We start from the raw sequence: 17,058 nt of genomic DNA on the forward strand, positions 1-17,058 counted from the left end.
TCCCCATACAAAGGTATATGAGGTAAGCAAGATTAGGCGTTCAGGACAGAAGCACTCTCCAACTTAGTACTATAGCAGAAAAACTGCTTTCACTGGAGGAAAGGACCAAGTTAGGTAAAGAGGTAAATTGAGCTAAAGACCTCTACACTGCAGGCAAAGCAGCCCAGAGCAGAGATGGTTAACAAAAGAAAAGGTGCCTTGTTAACCCTGAGGTTGTTTCCCCTGTCTGCTTTAGCCCCTAGGCTGGCTCCTTCCTGACAGCAGACAGGTGGACTTGGGAATTGAAATCACAAACCAGGAGATCATGACTTGAGCTGAGGTCAGACATTTAACTAAGCCGTCCAGGGCCGCTTTTTAGCACCATGTTTTTAAACTAAATACCCTAAGCCATCTGAAAGCAGTACTGAAGGGGTCCCAGGTGGGAAAACAATCTCTGTATATAAAGAGGAGACAGCTTTCCTGCCCCAAGAGCACTCATTTGAAGCTCCCAGCTATTTTCTGTGGTCTGTGCCCTGCAGGTTCTACGTGCACAGCACCCATACTGAGCACTATCCTGGGAGGAAAAGAAAACAGAAATGCAACAAGGTCAGGAGTTCAGGGTTTGAGGAGAACAAAGGAGATGCCAACATACCAGTCTCCACCAGGCCAGGAAATAGCCTGAGTGCTTCAGAGACAATGACCAGAGGAAAAGTCCCAGTGCAGGAACAAAAGTAAACTTTGACCTAAAGCACACGCTTGAGTTGTTTTTGCAGAATTGAAACATTGCCCCACAGGTTAATGAAGTTAAAACAGTCACCAGCAGGACCCCCGCTGACAACCCCTCTTTTTCACAGGAATGTTCCAGTATTTCAGAGGCAAACAGCAGAAAGAGCCTGGGAGCCTAGACCAGTTTTATCTCCTGCAACAGCTCCACCAGTGCAGATGGACCAGGGAGTGTCCTCCAGGGACCTCTGCCTCTTTATAACGTTAAGCCTCTGCCCTAGGAGGAGGACAAGCTTCATTGACCTACCACATGATGGGGACACAAGCTCCTATTCTCCACATTCCTATACAACCTCATGCCCACTCTTGCATAAGATGACAAAACTCCCTTTTCTGGGTATCCATCCTAACCCCGAACGAAAGGAACCCACTCGCCTCCACTCAGGGAGTCACAGCTTTGATAATTCTTGTCCCTGATCCCCTTATCTGTGGCAAATAAAGTTTCCTTTGGGTGACAGCATCTGCTGAAGCCTCTGCCTGTACCTCACCAAGGAGTGAACTCAAAGTAGCTCCAACACTAAGTAGTATATTTCATCCCTTAACTGGGAAACCTGCCTTCTCTCTACTCTCTACCTGTGGTTTTAGTGACCTTTAAGTCTATTAACAAGAAATTTCAGACAAATATTAAGCAACAGTTTTCTTAAAATTATCTTTGTCTGCTCATTTTCACCTTTTATATCAAAGTAAGTTAGAAAAAAATGAAATAATTTTAAAGGTATGTGTTGTTAAGGGAGGTCTCCTTTTATTGTTATTAGTTTAGACTTAACAATATTTTTCATGAAAAATTCTGGGTAGCTGAAGTAATATCCACATGAGACTTATTATGTATCAACTTCTCCAACCTGGAAGTGAAAATCAATGATAAATGAACACAAAACCAGCCCAGAATCCCTGGTGGCCTCGCTCCCAGGCTCACACCACAAATCATGAGCGTCAGTGGAAAGAGAAGTCAGTTCCCGAAAAGGCTGGGGTGACAGAAGGGGAAAGCTAGCCATGGGTCTGAACCACCATCACTCGAAAAAGCCCCTGAGAGTGAAGACACAGGACAGCAAGTGGAGAGACCCAAGCCCTGACCCCAGGACGGGCATCCAGGGCGAGCAATAGTGAAACGGGAGGTCTCAGATGCAGTGCTGTGGGCAGATGGGTGAGAAACCCAAATCAGGAAGGACCCTCTGGAAACATTTCACTAAGGAAAAAGAGTGGGGAGGAGACATGTACAGTCTGCCGGGCATGAGGGAATGGGAAAAAGAGAAAGGCCACAGAGCCCACACCCCACCCCAAGGAAAGAAAAAATGTATGAGACAAAAACTTGAAATATGGACCGTAACACATAATATTATTTTTCATAATAATAAACAACACCGGCTAAATTATTGAACAAAATTTCAGCATGCAGAAATCTACAAAATAAAAAAAAATGACAATGGGGGACAATATTCATCGGAAAATAAACTTTTAAAGAAGAATCTGTGATTACACACCATCATGGAAAATAATTATGTTATTTCGACAGCCTCTATTAAAATTGCAGCCATGTAGATAGATCTGCGTGTCCTCGGCACAAGATGAACACATCTCTTGATGAAACGATGAAACGTTCCCTGTATTTAAATATGGTGCCTGTGATGTTCCTACAACAATGCACACGCTGATGCCACTGAAAGGTGCGCTTCCGGGGGCACGTGGTCTGTGATTCGGCACCTGTGAAATGTGCACAACAGGAAAATCACTGCAGACAGAAAGGAATTTTTGGCTCCAAAGGGCTGATGCAGGGGGGCCATGGACTCACTGCTCGGGGGTCAGGGGTTTTTCTGCAGGTGATGGAAATGTTGTCAATTTGATCCTGATGATGTTTGCCAAACTCAGGAAACATACTACAGACCACTGAATCGTACCATTTAAATCACTGCACTTTATGCCTGTAAATTATCTTAAGAGATTTGTCTTATTTTCAGAAGAAAACAACACAAGACGCAGCTACTGTCACTGACTCTTCATAGTTGTTCTGTGCTCAGAGAGTCAGACCCTCAGACCCTCCAGGGTGTCCACGGTCTCCCTGTTTATTTGTCACTGGCAGTGACCATGGGAAACTGGGGCACGTTGCTGTATCATTTGCCCACGGGCTTAGAGCACTGTGTCAGTAATGACCAGCCTCGTCCTCAGGCCGCAGGCCCGAGATGATCAGAGAGGCCCTGTTTTCAAGAACCCAGGTGGGATCCCAGAGGGCCTAGTGCTTCTGAGCATCACAGCTTTGGGGACACGGTGGGGAATCTGTGGGTACCAGCCCACATAATACGACCCAACATTGTTGCTGATTCCAGTGAGAGTGAGGGTGACCTTCTAGCCCACAGACCCTGATAAAGAGGCTTCCTGTGTCAACACAGACAGGGCCCGGGACCAGCAACAGAGCAGTGGAGACACAGGTCAGTATCAGGTTATTACTCACAGTGTGTTCTCAAAATGGGGGAAACAAGCAACTTAGGGGTCCCCCAGAAGCAATTCTTCCTCTTTCCACAGCCAGTAACCTGAGAAGAGAGCAAGGAAGGTGAGGAGGGGAGGGGTCCAGGCCAGGGTGGAGATACCCCAGGCTGTGGTCCTGAGCCCTCAAGGGAGAGACCTGCACAAAGCCTCTCTTATCCTCTCCCTTCCTGGAAGAGAGAGAGGAAGCCTTCATGCAAATCTCTCCCTCCCCTGGGACTGAATGTGGTGACAGCTGAGTGTGGGGTGGGTGGGACTAGGGAAACTCCTCTAGGCACAATTTTGCAGGGGGCACAAGGCAGGGCTCCAGGCCTGGGTGCTCAGCTGGGACCCCTCCCCACGCAGACACCACTCAGGCACAGGCCTACAGCGCCCCCTGCTGTCTCAGTGTCCAGTCGCACCCATGGCTGGAAGGGACATCCTGGAGCTGTGAGAGAGACACCAGGGCACTAAGGACTTCAGTCAGCCTGGCATACTGTCCACCCCCACACAGGGCCAGATCTTCTCCTCCCTCAGGGTTTCTTCAGGTGCCACCACACCTCAGTCCTTGCTGCACACACAGGGCCTCCTCAGCATGAATCACCCTGGGCTCCTCCCACTACTTAGAGACTTGTGTTGTTGGGGCCAAGAGTCATCGACCACTGGGGGATGATGTTTCCGCCCAGTGAGCACAAGAGTGGAGAGCATGCACGCCCCTCCACAACCTTTTTTGGGAGACCTGGGGGGACAGTTCAGTTTTCTCATCTCACTTCCCATTCTGGCAGGCCAGTCCCCATTACCCTCTGCTCTGACCTCGATGAGGTAGATCAATGACGGTGCATGGCTATAGATCACGTGAGTATATTCTATCTCTCTATCATCTATCAAACTTTGCATTTTCTACATTACCTATAATTGGTATGGTATCAGTCCCCAAACAGACACATATATCAATGGTACAGATTGAAAAGGCCAGACATAGGGTGGGTGTCAGACTCTTGATTTCAGTTCGGGTCATGATCTCCACTTCTGTGATTGAGCCCTGAGCCAGGTTCTGAGCCTACTATGGATTCTCACTCCCTCTCTCTCTGCTCCTTCCTCTCTCTCTCTCTCTCAAAATAAATAAATAAACCTAAAAATACCCAAATAATATAAATAAAAAGACCAGAAATAAGTGCAAGTTCCGCTTGACAAGCACAGAGAATGTAGACTGTAAATGAGGCCTTTCCTCAGACTCTGGAGGAGAGCACACATGGATTTTGCAGGGAATTCAGACAAGAATAAGCATGAATCATATAGCAGATGCCTCATAGGAGGTCCTCAGTTCTCAAGGATGTTCCCTGACACACTTTGGGAAAGAAAGCTGGAGTTTCTGGACCCCCTGCAGCGGGCACACGGATCCCCGTGCCATGGGCTGCAGCGTGCACCCACATGGTCATTCCGGGGTAAGAAGCACAGTCTAACGACACTCCCACCTGGGTCAGGCCACATCAGCAAAGAGCCCCAAGGGAGCTGCCCTGTGCCCTCTGCTGCTTCCTGCATTGGCATGGGCTCCTGGGGCTCTGGCTTCTCTGTACACCCAGGTGACCCATTCCCTTCCTGGGTGCACAGTTACTGTTTGGGATGATAAAAAGCTTTGAGAAATGGAGAGTCGTGATGGTCACCCAACATGGCGAATATATTTCATATCTCTGAATTGCACAAGAAAGTAATGAAAAGAGTAAATTTCCTGTTGTGTGTATTTCATAAGTAAAAATTACTAGATGAAAATCCCACTTATGTTAAGGAAGTTGCACTCACACCAATCTCTTTCCCATCTTTATATGTGTTACCTTATTCTAACTCATCCTCATCACTAAAAATTGACAGAGATTTTATTATCTTTTTCCTGTAGGTTCCACATATAAATGAGATAAAAAAACATTTGCCTTTCTGTGTAGGCCTTATTTCTCTTAGGGTCATGTCCTGCAGGTTCGTCCATGTTGTCACATATGACAAGACATTCTCCTGGAAGGACTCATGGGATCGACTTCCTTTATACAACATAGTGTCCCGCAGCCCCTCTACTGCATGGATCACGGACAACCCCAATGCGGCAGGAGAGGAGAGGAAGACACAGTCCATTCTTCTGGGCTCCAGAAACCAGCCACATGCTGCCCATGGGCCCCGATGGTGTCAGCTGTAGGGAAGTCACGTTGGTGAAATCTCCCAAGCAGACTAAAAATTTTGCTGCACTGGTGGCACTCCCACCTGTCCCTCACAAGCCCCACTGAGAAGTTTGCTGACTGGCACACACAGTTTCTCCCAGGGGCAGTCACCCTCTCCTGACATCACAAATGAACGGCAGGTACCCAGCCAGTGGGCCAGGCCAGCTGTGTGTCTGTGATTCCTTAGTGTCTCCTCGCTGGGACACAGAGCTACTCAGTCAGCCCTGAGCACAGGAGCCTGGAGGGAAGGGAGGGCCTCTGCTCTCACCCCTGGAGGAACACAGGCCATGCTGTGGAGGACTGTCTGCTGTGGGCACGGTCTGTAGACTCTGATCAGAAAACTAAGGCAAGTTGATGGATCCTTGTGAAGAGAAAAAAAGCGAAATCCACAGGCTCTAATTTTTACGTGTGAACCACTAGGCGAAATTTCTGCATCATTATAACTTTTTTGTTGTCTTTGGTTTGCTTTATTGTTGTTGTCATTTTTCTTTGCTTTTTTTTTCTTTTTTTCGTAGAGTTTACACAGGTTTGATAGGAAACTGGGAAGAAGGACATTCAGATCCAGTAGCTACACCCAAGTATAGTAATTGTGCATTCAATTTACATTAGACTTCAGAGACTCAGACTACAGTGGTCTAAGCAGGCTGGGTATTTGTCCCACTTCCCCATGTGTCTGTGTCACTGTGACCAGCACTACTGTGCCCGATTGCACAGTAATAGTCAGCCTCGTCCTCAGGCTGCAGCCCAGAGATGAGCAGAAGCCCTGCATTGGCCGAGGCATCTTTGGACCCAGAGAAGCGGGTGGGGACCCCAGGTCCCAACTGTGTACTGGAGTCTGAGTAGTAGTACAGGAGATACCGGGGAGGGCTCCCTGGATTCTGTTGGTACCAGTATATGCTATAGCTTCCAACATTGATGTCCTTGCTCAGAGTGCAGGTGAGTCTGGCTGTTGTTCCCAGAGATGCAGAGAGGGAGGCTGGCTGAGTCACGACAGGCTGGGACAGGGAACCTGCAAACACAGACACAGCAGAGGGAAGAGAAGGAACAGCGCATGTGGGATTAGGGAGCTGAGCCACAGGGGTTTCACTCTGGCTGCAGGCCCACCCTGGGACACTGGGTCCTGTCCCTACCTGTGCAGTGGCAGAGGAGCACGACGAGGACGGGGATCCAGGCCATGGTGACACACGCCCTTCCTAGACCGCAGAGCCAGGGCTGGGCTGCTTTGGGCCTCTCTTATCCCCAGTCCACAGAGCTCAAAAGGAGGGGCTGCTCATGCAAATGGGACCCACCCCTGCTGCTCGCTCCTGTGCACTTAGAGGTCTGCAGCCCCTTGATAGGAAGACTGTGTGATGCACTAGTTTCCCCCTGGGTGGGCCTGGAAGAAGCAGCTGCTGGGACCACATACAGGCCCAGGTTCAGGGACTCCGCTAGGAACAGAGAAGACACCTGCCCTGTCCCCACTGGAAACGAGGGGTCCAGCCCTGGGGCTTTCTACTCTGGAAGGCTACTCAGCAGGGAGCCTCCTTCCTGTAGAAAGCCACAGACCTTGTCACCGTGCCCCCTGCTGGTGTCTGGGTGAACCTCTCCTTTCCCAATGCAGGCTTCCCTGGTGCCTGTATTTCCACCACCTGAGAGTGACCCTCCAGGGAAAGAGAAAGGTCCTGCTCTACATCAGGCATCCTCCATGGATGGGGTCTGATGAGAGGGACACATGCAGTCCTGACTCAGTACAACCTGTGAACCACTATGGAGCTGAGGACAAGACACACGGAAGAGGGAATAGAAACCATCTGTCCCAATGGTACAGCTCAGACGATGCATGCTGACTCTGGGTGCCGGATGTGGACAGGAGCTCACCTAGGGGGCACACACTCACGCAGGAGTACAGGTAATGTGGGCATGCCGCATCCCTCCAGAGCAGGGGAGACAAGACACAGCAAACCCTGATGAGGGTGCTGCAGGTGTGGGGACAGAGCAGGGCTGGGCATCCAGCAGGGACCACTGCAAGGCCATCTTGCCACCTCACCTCCGTGTTCTGGGAGACTTGCAATCCTGTCTCTGAAAATCATCAAGAGCACCTGCTAGACACAAGGAGAGGGAACCTGCCAGCTGAGGGATTGGGGGAGCACCTGCACACTCTGGTGGACACGGGATGCACAGTGACCCAGGGCCTGGAGCTGGGGCCTGGGTCCCTGCCCCTCATCCCCCCTGCTCACTGTTGCAGACTCTTCACGGTGGATTCTGACACTAACACATATGCATGGAAGTTTCATCCATGTGTTTTGTGGCCTGATAACTCATGTCTTTCTCCTGCGTCCTATTCCATGTGTGGACATACAGATATTGTTTACTCATTCTAAAGGATGCGTTGGTCACTTTGGGGTCTTGGCAATCCTAAATAAGACAGCAAGAAACATTTAGGTGCATATTCTCTTTTGCACACAAGAACCTCATTTAGAGTAATCCGTAGGACTGTTCTTTTTGCATTATATCCTTGAGGCTTTGTTTGCCGTGGAAGACACTGCCAAGGAATCTTCCCAAGTGATGGGGCTTTTTGCACTCCCACCAGCAGTGAATGAGAGTTCCTGCTGCCCCACATCCTCAGTAGTATTGGTGCTGTCAATGTATTGAACTTTATCCATGGTCATGGGAGGCCTCTGGTACGTCCTTGTTCAATTTGTAATACCACAATAACATATGAAGTTGGAAATCACTTTCCATGTATAATAGTCATTTTGTCTATCTTCCTTGTTAAGGGATCTGTTCAGATCTGTTCATTGGGAAGGCACTGCCCAGCACCAGGGAATTCAGGAGTTCAGCAGAGCTCTATCACAGGAAAAAGGGAGAAAGTGAGTGTGGAGTCTGACACAGGACTCGATCCCAACACCCTGGGATCATGACCTGAGCTGAAATCAAAGAGTTGGACGCTCAACCAACTGAGCCACCCAGGTGACCCTCAACAGTTTGTTTTTAAGTAACCTCTGTACCTAAAGTGGGGCTTGAACCCACGAACCCAAGGTCAAGAGTTGCATGCTCTAACCACTGAGACAGCCAGGCTCTCCTCCACTGAGTCATTTGTAACTCTGAACAAGCTAGTTTGCCTTCAAAAATATGACCACAGGGTGAATAAGGATCACTCTGAAGATATAACTGAAGGAAGGGATATGGCACTCTCAGATCATCTTATTCCCGGACAACAAATAATCTTTTGGAAGATCTGACAACAAAAGTCACTCCTGGAACCTCTTGACAGGGGATGCCACCAGGTCTAGAGAGTGGAGGGAGATTTTATCTCACTTCCCTATGGATCTAAAGCACTGTGTAAGCGTTGGTACTATCTTGGCATATATGACACTAAGAGTCACTTCCTTGCACACGAGATTCCAGAGACGTCAGAACAGATGCATTGGTCAAAACATCTTTGGATCCAGAAAACGACAGGGCACTGGGATCTCTGGTGTGGTATTTGACCCTGCCTTGAATCGCAGGAGATACCACCGAGGGTTCCATGGCTTCTACTGGCACCATTATGCATATTTCTTAAAACAACAATGATGCTACTTCTCAGGGTGAAAATGAGTCTATTTAATTCTTCAGAGATATGGAGAAGGAGGGTGTCTGAGTCAGCACAAGCTGGCAGAAAGAACTTGCAAACACAGACACTCATGGGTGATGGGGCAGGGATGGAGGTGAAGCTGCTTGGAGGTCTGATCCAAAGGTGTGGACATAGGCTCAGAGGCTGCTTTGGATCACCGAGGACCGTCCTTACCTGTGTGGTAAGAAGAGAATGCAAGGAGAAGAGTTTACACCATGGTGGTCCCAGTCCTACTGAGAACCCATGGCTGGAGCTAGGCTGTCCCAAGCATTTCTTATCTCCTTCAGTGGCCTCTGGGAGATGTGGTTGTACTTAGGGTTGCATTTTCTTTCTTGATAGTATCTTTGGGTGTACAAAAATAGTAACATTTGAGAAGCCCAATTGATGATCATCCCCCCCCCCCTTTTTTGGGTGTTTCTTATGATATCCTATGTGAAGAATCTCTTGCCAAGCTCAAAACTCATGGGGATTTCCTTCTTGTTTTCTTCCAAGATCTTTTTAGTTTTAGCTCTAAAATTTTGATCTTTGATCCATTTTACATCCATTTCTGTTTATAGTATGTGGTAAGAGTCTAACTTCATACTTTTGTGTGTGGATATCTAGTTGGCCCAGCACCATTGGTTGGAGAGAACTTTTTTTTTCAGAGTACATTCTCTGAGAATCCTTTTGAAAATCAACTGACCATAGATGAATGATTCATTTCTGGCCTCTGAGATATGTTTTACTTATCCCTATGTCTATCCTTAGGCAGGTACCACATTCATGTTTACTATAGCTTCATAAGTGAGATTTAGTGAGTTTTGAAATCTAAAAAAATTTTTTTTTAATGTTATATATTTTTGAGAGAGAGAGAGAGATGGACACAGAGTGCGAGCAGGGGAGGAGCAGAGAGACAGGGACACACAGAATCCGAAGCAGGCTCCAGGCTCCGAGCTTTCAGCACAGAGCCCAATGTGGGGCTCAAACTCATGTGAGAACATGACCTGAGCAGAAGTTGGATGCCCAACCAACTGAGCCACGCAGGTGCCCCAGTGAGTTTTGAAAACTAGAATTGTCAGTCCTGAAAATGTGTTTTCCTTCAGGATTTTTTGGATATTCTGAGTCCTTGCAATTCCACAGAAATTTAAGATCATCTTTTCTTAGAGTGCAAAATAGGCATGTGGGCATTTGATAGGGATTGCATTTAATCTACTAATTGCTACGGAGAGTATAGCTTCCTAACAATTGTAGTTCTTTATGTTTTGTAAGGTAAATAAGATAAAATAATAAAACATTTAGGTATGAACCATCTGCTTATCTACTTTTGTCTTAGTACAGAAAAACTATAAAGATAAATGTGGGTCCATTAGTAAACTTGGGTTGTTATTTATATAAATATTATGTTTCTAGAAATTGTGAAAGGTAGTCATAAATTTGCTAATCTAAAGAATACTGGCATACCAAACAGTTCACAGTTGCTTCCTATTTCATTTTCACTAGAAAACTAAGTTCTCTAGAGTTAGGAATTCTAATAAATATAACTTAGGCTACTAAAAACAATAAGGAAAACAACTACGTGCTCCAGGAAAGTAAGACATGTGTTTTTTGAGGGGAAAAAGTATGAAGAAAGGGAATACATTTTGTGTTGAAGAAAAGAAAAACAATTTTGTCCTAACATGAGTCCGGTTATTCAAAGAATCCTTAGATCGAGATCTAAATGTATAAGAGAAAGCTGTAGTAGGATTTTGGAAAGAAACCTGGAAAGGAATTTTAAGTGTGGTCAGTACTGGTTAAATTTTAAAAATATTCAGTAAATAAATGAGGTTTCATATCAAAATGCATGGATGAAACATTAGAATTGTGTTTTCTCTGGGTTAAAAGTTCAAAATTTTCTCGAACTATTGGTCTGCTCTTATTAAAAATGGAAACAAAAGGTTTATTCACTTTTAACCTTATCTGCCTAGAATACAAGCACTCTGTTTTACCAAAATACTTCCTGTGTTTATCAGAAATGTCATTCATTGAAAACAAATTATTTATATATTTCAGAAGTCTTACATGTTGCTTATAACTAGGTAACGTTCTCTACTTACCTTTAAAATGTGTTTGTGTTGTGTGTCACAGGAATAAACACATTTTCTTGTCAATTGCATCGTAATGAACTCTACTCACGTCTTTGGCCATGACCACTTTTACGGCTTCTCATGCACAGTGACCATGTTACTCCCATGCTCCTGCAATGTGTTTCATCGTCAAGGATATTCATGGAGAGGACTTTTGACAACCTTCCTTTACAACATGTTTAGCTTCTGTGTCCTCTCTCTTCTCCCAGACACTGTCGACTCCCTGAACACGGGGACCCTTCCTGTCACGTCCACATGGGACCCACATCCCTAGAGTCATTTGTGGGACACACTAGGTGTTCAGGAAGTGCTATGGATGCACATTATCTGGGCAGCACTGTATCAACACTCAGACACACCTGGACTCTTTGTTCTTGGCTCTGTCCTGACCTGTCACGGACTCTGTCCCCAGGGCAGCTGGCCCCTGACACCCAGGAATTTCTCCCCAGTAGGAGAATCTCCTACAACGTGTTCCAGCCGGGGACAGGCTTGGGGGCCTGAGGTTAATAGAATATGGATCATTTGCTAACCAAAGTTCCTTGACATTGTTCTCACACCACAGTTTACACCAAACGAAGGAAGCAGCTGACTTGGCCAAAGGGAGGAGGCTGTGAGAAGAGCCCCGTTGCTGGGGAAACAGCAGATTTTTGTCGCACTTCCCCAAAGGACTGGGCACTGCATAAGCAATGAGTTTCTTGTCCCACGGTGAGCCGTGATAATCAGCCTCGTCATCCTCGTAGAGCCCAGTGATGGTCAAGGAGCCTGTGTTGCCAGATCCAGAGCCAGAGAACCGGTCTGGGACCCCCAAAGGCCAAGTGTTCTCGTGGAGAATGGCTTTAGGGGTCATTCCTGGGAGCTGTGGGTACCAAAACACACAATAACTGGCCCCAATGTTGGCTGGGCTTCCAGTGCAGGAAATGGTGAGTGTCTGGCCCAGGGACCCAGACACTGAAGATGGCTGCTGAGTCAGCCCAGACTGGGCCAAGGACCCTGGAAGAAGAAGAGACAGAGAGGATGAGGCTAGGGTCTAGAGACAAGAGGAGGAAGCAGGACCCCTTCCCCTGTCTCTGCATCCAGTCACCTGTGCAGTGAGCAAGTACGATGAGGAAGAGAGAGACCCAGGCCATGGTGGAGGCCCGTTCCTCATGACTGCTCCTGCCCTCTGTGACCCCACAGCTGAGCAGACCTTCCCTAACCTCTCCTTCCCCTCTTCAACCTCTGAGAGAGGGAGGACCCATCCATGCATGAGACCCCCAGCTCTCTGACCTTTCACAGGCCCCGGTTGGTCCCTCATCCTGAGGAGGTCAGGGGTGGGCAGGGCAGGGGCTGTGTGGGGCCAGGGGGTGGGGAGGTCCCAGATGGGAGCCCTGAGCAGAAGGCAAAGGCAGTGCCAGGTGGCAGATTCAAGTCTCAATAACCCTGACCCCTCAGAACCAGGCCCTGAGTGACCCCTAGTGTCCAGTCACAGACACACCATTGTGTGACATGGTGACCAGCGCCCATCAGAGAGACAGCTCCAGCCTCCCCACTGCTCCCTTGCTCGTTCATGGGTCAAGACTGAGCTGGCATCTCTGGGACACACTCCTTTGAGATCATGATCAAGCTCAGAACAGTGACAGGTCTCCATGGACAGGTGTTCCCTTCCGTCCAGGAGGCTGGCCATTCCTCTTATGGGATTCCTCCCTGGTCTCCAGAACTCCCCTTCCACACCTGTTCACACAGCCCTGAGGAGTTGGGGAGCACTCCTTTCTGGGTTGTGTAGAAGCCCTCGTTTGTTCCTAGAAGGGTTAAGCCCTAAAAGCCTCGGTCATCTGTCACCATTTCCACCAGCTTAGAAACAGTCCTCTGCACACTGTGGTCACGGATTCCCTCCTATTATCTGTTCTGCAAGCACATAGACCCAACTCTGCAAGAGCCCTGCCAAGAGAGGCTGTGTGTGGCATTGACCTCAGAGCACAAAGGGCAAACCTGCAGGGAGTTCTAGGAGGGAAGGAGTGACAGCTGCAGGTGTTCTGACAGGGACCTGTTGGCAGACTTCATGTGTAAATCACCTATTAGACAACTGTTACCTTAAAATGAATGTGTGTCATTTGTTCCAAAAACTCAGCTCCGAAAGAATGATTTAAACTCAGTGACAGTTTCAATGGGAAGGTACAGATTCAATTGCGAGTGTGTTTCCCCGGACCCATGTTTCTTGCAGAGAGAATATGATTTAATATAGTGGTTGCCAAATGCGTGAAAACATAATGGAAAATACGTGACATTTAGTTCTTGGTTGAAGAGGGGCCAATACCTTGCTTAAATCACTTGATTCATTATTGTTATTACTATTCTTATTATTATTTTAATAAAGATTTTGCATATTAGGTCTGCTCTAACAGGTAAAGTAGGAAAGCTCAACATGGTGCCCTGGGAAACACCATGAGGAGCCTGTTCCAGTGAACCTCACACTGATCTCTCTGGTGGAATGAACAAACACAGAGTTTGCTGCATGGAACGATGAGGGGTCAGACTCCTCTCCGGGTGGGTAAAGAAATGGTCACTGTGTCTTGTGTTCACCATGTTCAGGATAGAAAAATTGCTCAGTCAGCCGCCGCTGATTAGAGGAATGATTTTCCACTAGCTAAGGCCAATTTGACCCAGAAAACTCTTTCAAAGATCCCATATTGACACCAGCTGAGGTGGAGATAAGGGGCACTGTGTCTCTGAGGTCACAGGCCCTGTAGCCCTGAGTTGAGACAGACGTTTCAGCAGAGGCCTATCCTGGCTGGAGGTGTCACTGGAGTGTCTGGGGGTGACAGTCCAGCCCTGAGAGGATGCAGAGTGTGCCTCGTGTCCCCGTGGGCCTTGAGCTCCAAGGGAGCAGCACTGAGGCTGCTGTCCCAGAATCAATGCGCTGATCAGCTTCATGCGCTACCTGGAGCCCAGACATGGTTGGGGGCTCAGCCGCCCATGGGGACAGAGACTCACCCACGGATCCCTGAGCTTCAGCCTCACCCCAGGAGAGCAGGTGTTCAAAGCAAGTCCTGCCCTGCTGATGGGACTCCAGTGACACTCGCTGTCACTGGGTTTCCTGCTCATGGGGATTCTGTTTCCTCGATTGTGACGCTGATGAAGTCTGGGTGAGCACAGGTTGACAATGACTCCTGGGGAGACAGAGGAACTTGGAAAGTGTCAAGTCCAGGACACTATACACTAGCTCATGCTGGACAAAGCAGGAAAGAATATCCAATGGGAAGAAGACAGTGTCTTCAACAAATGGTGTGGAGTAAACTGGACAGCAACGTGCAGAAGAACGACTGCACCACTTTCTTACACCATATACAAAAATAAACTCAACATGGATGAAAGACCCACAGGTGAGACAGGGAACCGTCAAAATCCAAGAGAAGCACGCAGACAGCAAACTTTGACCTCAGCCATAGCAAATTCTTACTGGAACTACAGGACACAAGAGCAGGCCTCCCCTCGATGAGCCACTGGGCATGAAGTTTTTTTATTTATTATTTTTAACAAACGTTCGTGTGTTTATTTACTTTTGAGACAGAGCAACAGAGCATTTGTGGGGGAGGGGCAGAGAGAGAGGGAGACACAGAACCTGAAGAAGCTTCCAGGCTCCGAGCTGTCAGCCCAAAGCCCCATGCAGGGCTCAATCCCATGAACCAGGAGACCATGACCCGAACAGAAATAGACACTTAATGACTGAGCCACCCAGGCTCCCTGGGATGAAGATTATTTTGAGTTAAAAAGCAGTCAAGGTCCACACACACAGGAGAAGTTATTCATGTCTCTTCAACTGAATAAAAAATTCAGTGTGAGCACCTGCTCTGGGAAGCCAGCTGGCACCACAGACAACTGCACTAGGATATGGACATGGTGGGGGAGACCGTGGTGGGGGGAGGGGTGGCCAGCAAGGCCTGTTTGGTCACAGTCCTCTGTGTCCCATCATTTCTCAGGGGCCCTGCACACATTGTTTTCCCAACATCTACTCTATTCTTCTTCTCTCTGTGATGTGCATTTCTTTGCATTGAATACTAGACCCCTACCTCGTCCATGTAATTCAGAAAAACATAGATCTCATTTTCTCTACGTGTCTTTTGACTTTCTAGGTCTCTGTTGATTCTCATATGTTCTCTATTAAATTTCTTGTGTGTCACTTCAACCTCCTCAAGGACAGGTCTCACTATAGAGGACTCTCCCCTACAGGAGCCTCCACAGAAGCTTCTCAATAAAAGAGGCTCGGAGACAAGGTCTGTGGACCCAGGGGTTTTGGTCTCATTTCCTTGTTATCTGAGACACTGTGAGTAACCAAAGCTGCTCCCACTGCCATAACCTGTAGCACAGTAATAGTCAGCCTCGTCCTCAGGCTGTGGCCCAGAGATGAGCAGAAGCCCTGCATTGGCCGAGGCATCTTTGGACCCGGAGAAGCGGCTGGGGACCCCAGGGCCCTGGTGCTTATTTGAGTCTGAGTAGAACCTCAGTAGATACCGGGGAGAGGTCCCTTGTTTCTGCTGGTACCAGTATATGTGGTAGCCGCCAACGTTGTAGCCACTGCTCAGGGTGCAGGTGAGTCTGGCTGTTGTTCCCGGAGATGCAGACAGGGAGGACGGCTGGGTCAGCACAGGCTGGGACAGGGAACCTGCAAACACAGACACTGGTCACTGATGGAACCAGAAATGCAAGGAAAATGTCCCAGGATGCTGAGCATGGCAAGCACCCTTTGAGATCCCCCTGTGTCCCTGAGGCAAGCCCCTACCTGTCCATTGAGACACAAGCATGAGGACTAGAAGAGTCCAAGCCATGGTGACATAGACCCTAGTACCCACACTGGGCTGGGCTGCCCCAGGCCTCCTTTTCTCCTCCACCCTTGCTGCAGGAGGAGCTGTCCATGCAAATGAAGCCCATCTAGTGACTGCCCAGCCCCTCCCTGAGCCCTGGTGCTTCAGCCCAGCTGAAGGACACACCCTGGGGACGATGGAGGTTGGCTTCACCACTGGGGAGAACCCTGGGAGGAAGCACCTGCATGCACAACGCACAGGTCCCTGCTCGGGGGACCTTGCCACACCAGAAGGGACACACGTGCCAACTTCCCATCAGGGAGCTCAGAGCCCAGTCCCCAGGCCCAGGCTCTGAGCAGTTGTGAAGACACCACAGGGTACTCCCTCAGCGCCCCCTCTTGGCTGACAGGCACATACCTCATTGTGTCCAACAGCCCTGAGAGCCCAGCTGGTTTCCTCAGCTCCGTTTGTTCACACATCCTTGAGCTGAATCATGGCCAACGTGATCCCATAATACTGCCCTTGATGACTGCAGTGTTTTGCATGCTCAGAAGGAGTCCTGTTCTCTGTGAGTTGCAAACATTACCTCCCGTTAGTGGTAAGTTGTTGACATCTGGCAGAAGATGCTGCAGACATCACATCCCTGCACTGGTGTGCAATGTAGCATCTGTAAACCTTGGGAATGTTTTTCAGCTCCTATGCATTGTAGCGATGGATGCCAACGAGTGTCCAATAAATTGGGTTTTGTTTTAATCTGCGATTTTTTAGCTCATTTAGTGGCTAAGTGATTTATCAAGGAAAGGGAAAACAATGAATTTATCTTTGATGAAGTCCAATGGATCAGTTTTTTTATGGCTTGTGCTTATGGGGTCTTATCTAAACATGTTTATACAAACCCTAGAGCCTGAAGACTTTTTCCATTTTTATGTTTACAACTGTATACTTTACAGTATGTCAATAATCCTTTTAGTGAATTTTTTTATGAAGTGACAGTTTTCGGTGAGCTTCATTTCTCTCGATGGACATCCAGTGGTTCTGTGGACATTTGTTCAAAGGCCATCCTTCCTCCTCTGAAAGGCTTCTGCAACCTTGTGAATAAGGTTTTCTTATCCATAAGTATCCATAAGTATTTCTTATCCATGCTTTTGTGAGTTTGG

At 48.1% G+C, this 17,058-nt stretch overlaps 2 gene segments (V, D, J or C); both read right to left on the reverse strand.

Moving 5' to 3' along the window:
* Positions 1-238: 238 nt before the first annotated feature.
* Positions 239-6,715, reverse strand: LOC125149364 (immunoglobulin lambda variable 5-37-like). The segment is given in 4 exon segments: positions 239-254; positions 382-433; positions 6,115-6,435; positions 6,557-6,715. Coding segments are annotated over 4 exon segments (435 nt in total).
* An 8,679-nt stretch (positions 6,716-15,394) lies between these two features.
* LOC125148957 (immunoglobulin lambda variable 5-39-like) lies at positions 15,395-15,977 on the reverse strand. The segment is given in 2 exon segments: positions 15,395-15,762; positions 15,880-15,977. Coding segments are annotated over 2 exon segments (399 nt in total).
* Positions 15,978-17,058: the final 1,081 nt, after the last annotated feature.

Source organism: Prionailurus viverrinus, chromosome D3 (genome assembly GCF_022837055.1).
Source record: "Prionailurus viverrinus isolate Anna chromosome D3, UM_Priviv_1.0, whole genome shotgun sequence".
In the NCBI taxonomy this organism is placed as follows: Eukaryota; Metazoa; Chordata; class Mammalia; order Carnivora; family Felidae; genus Prionailurus; species Prionailurus viverrinus.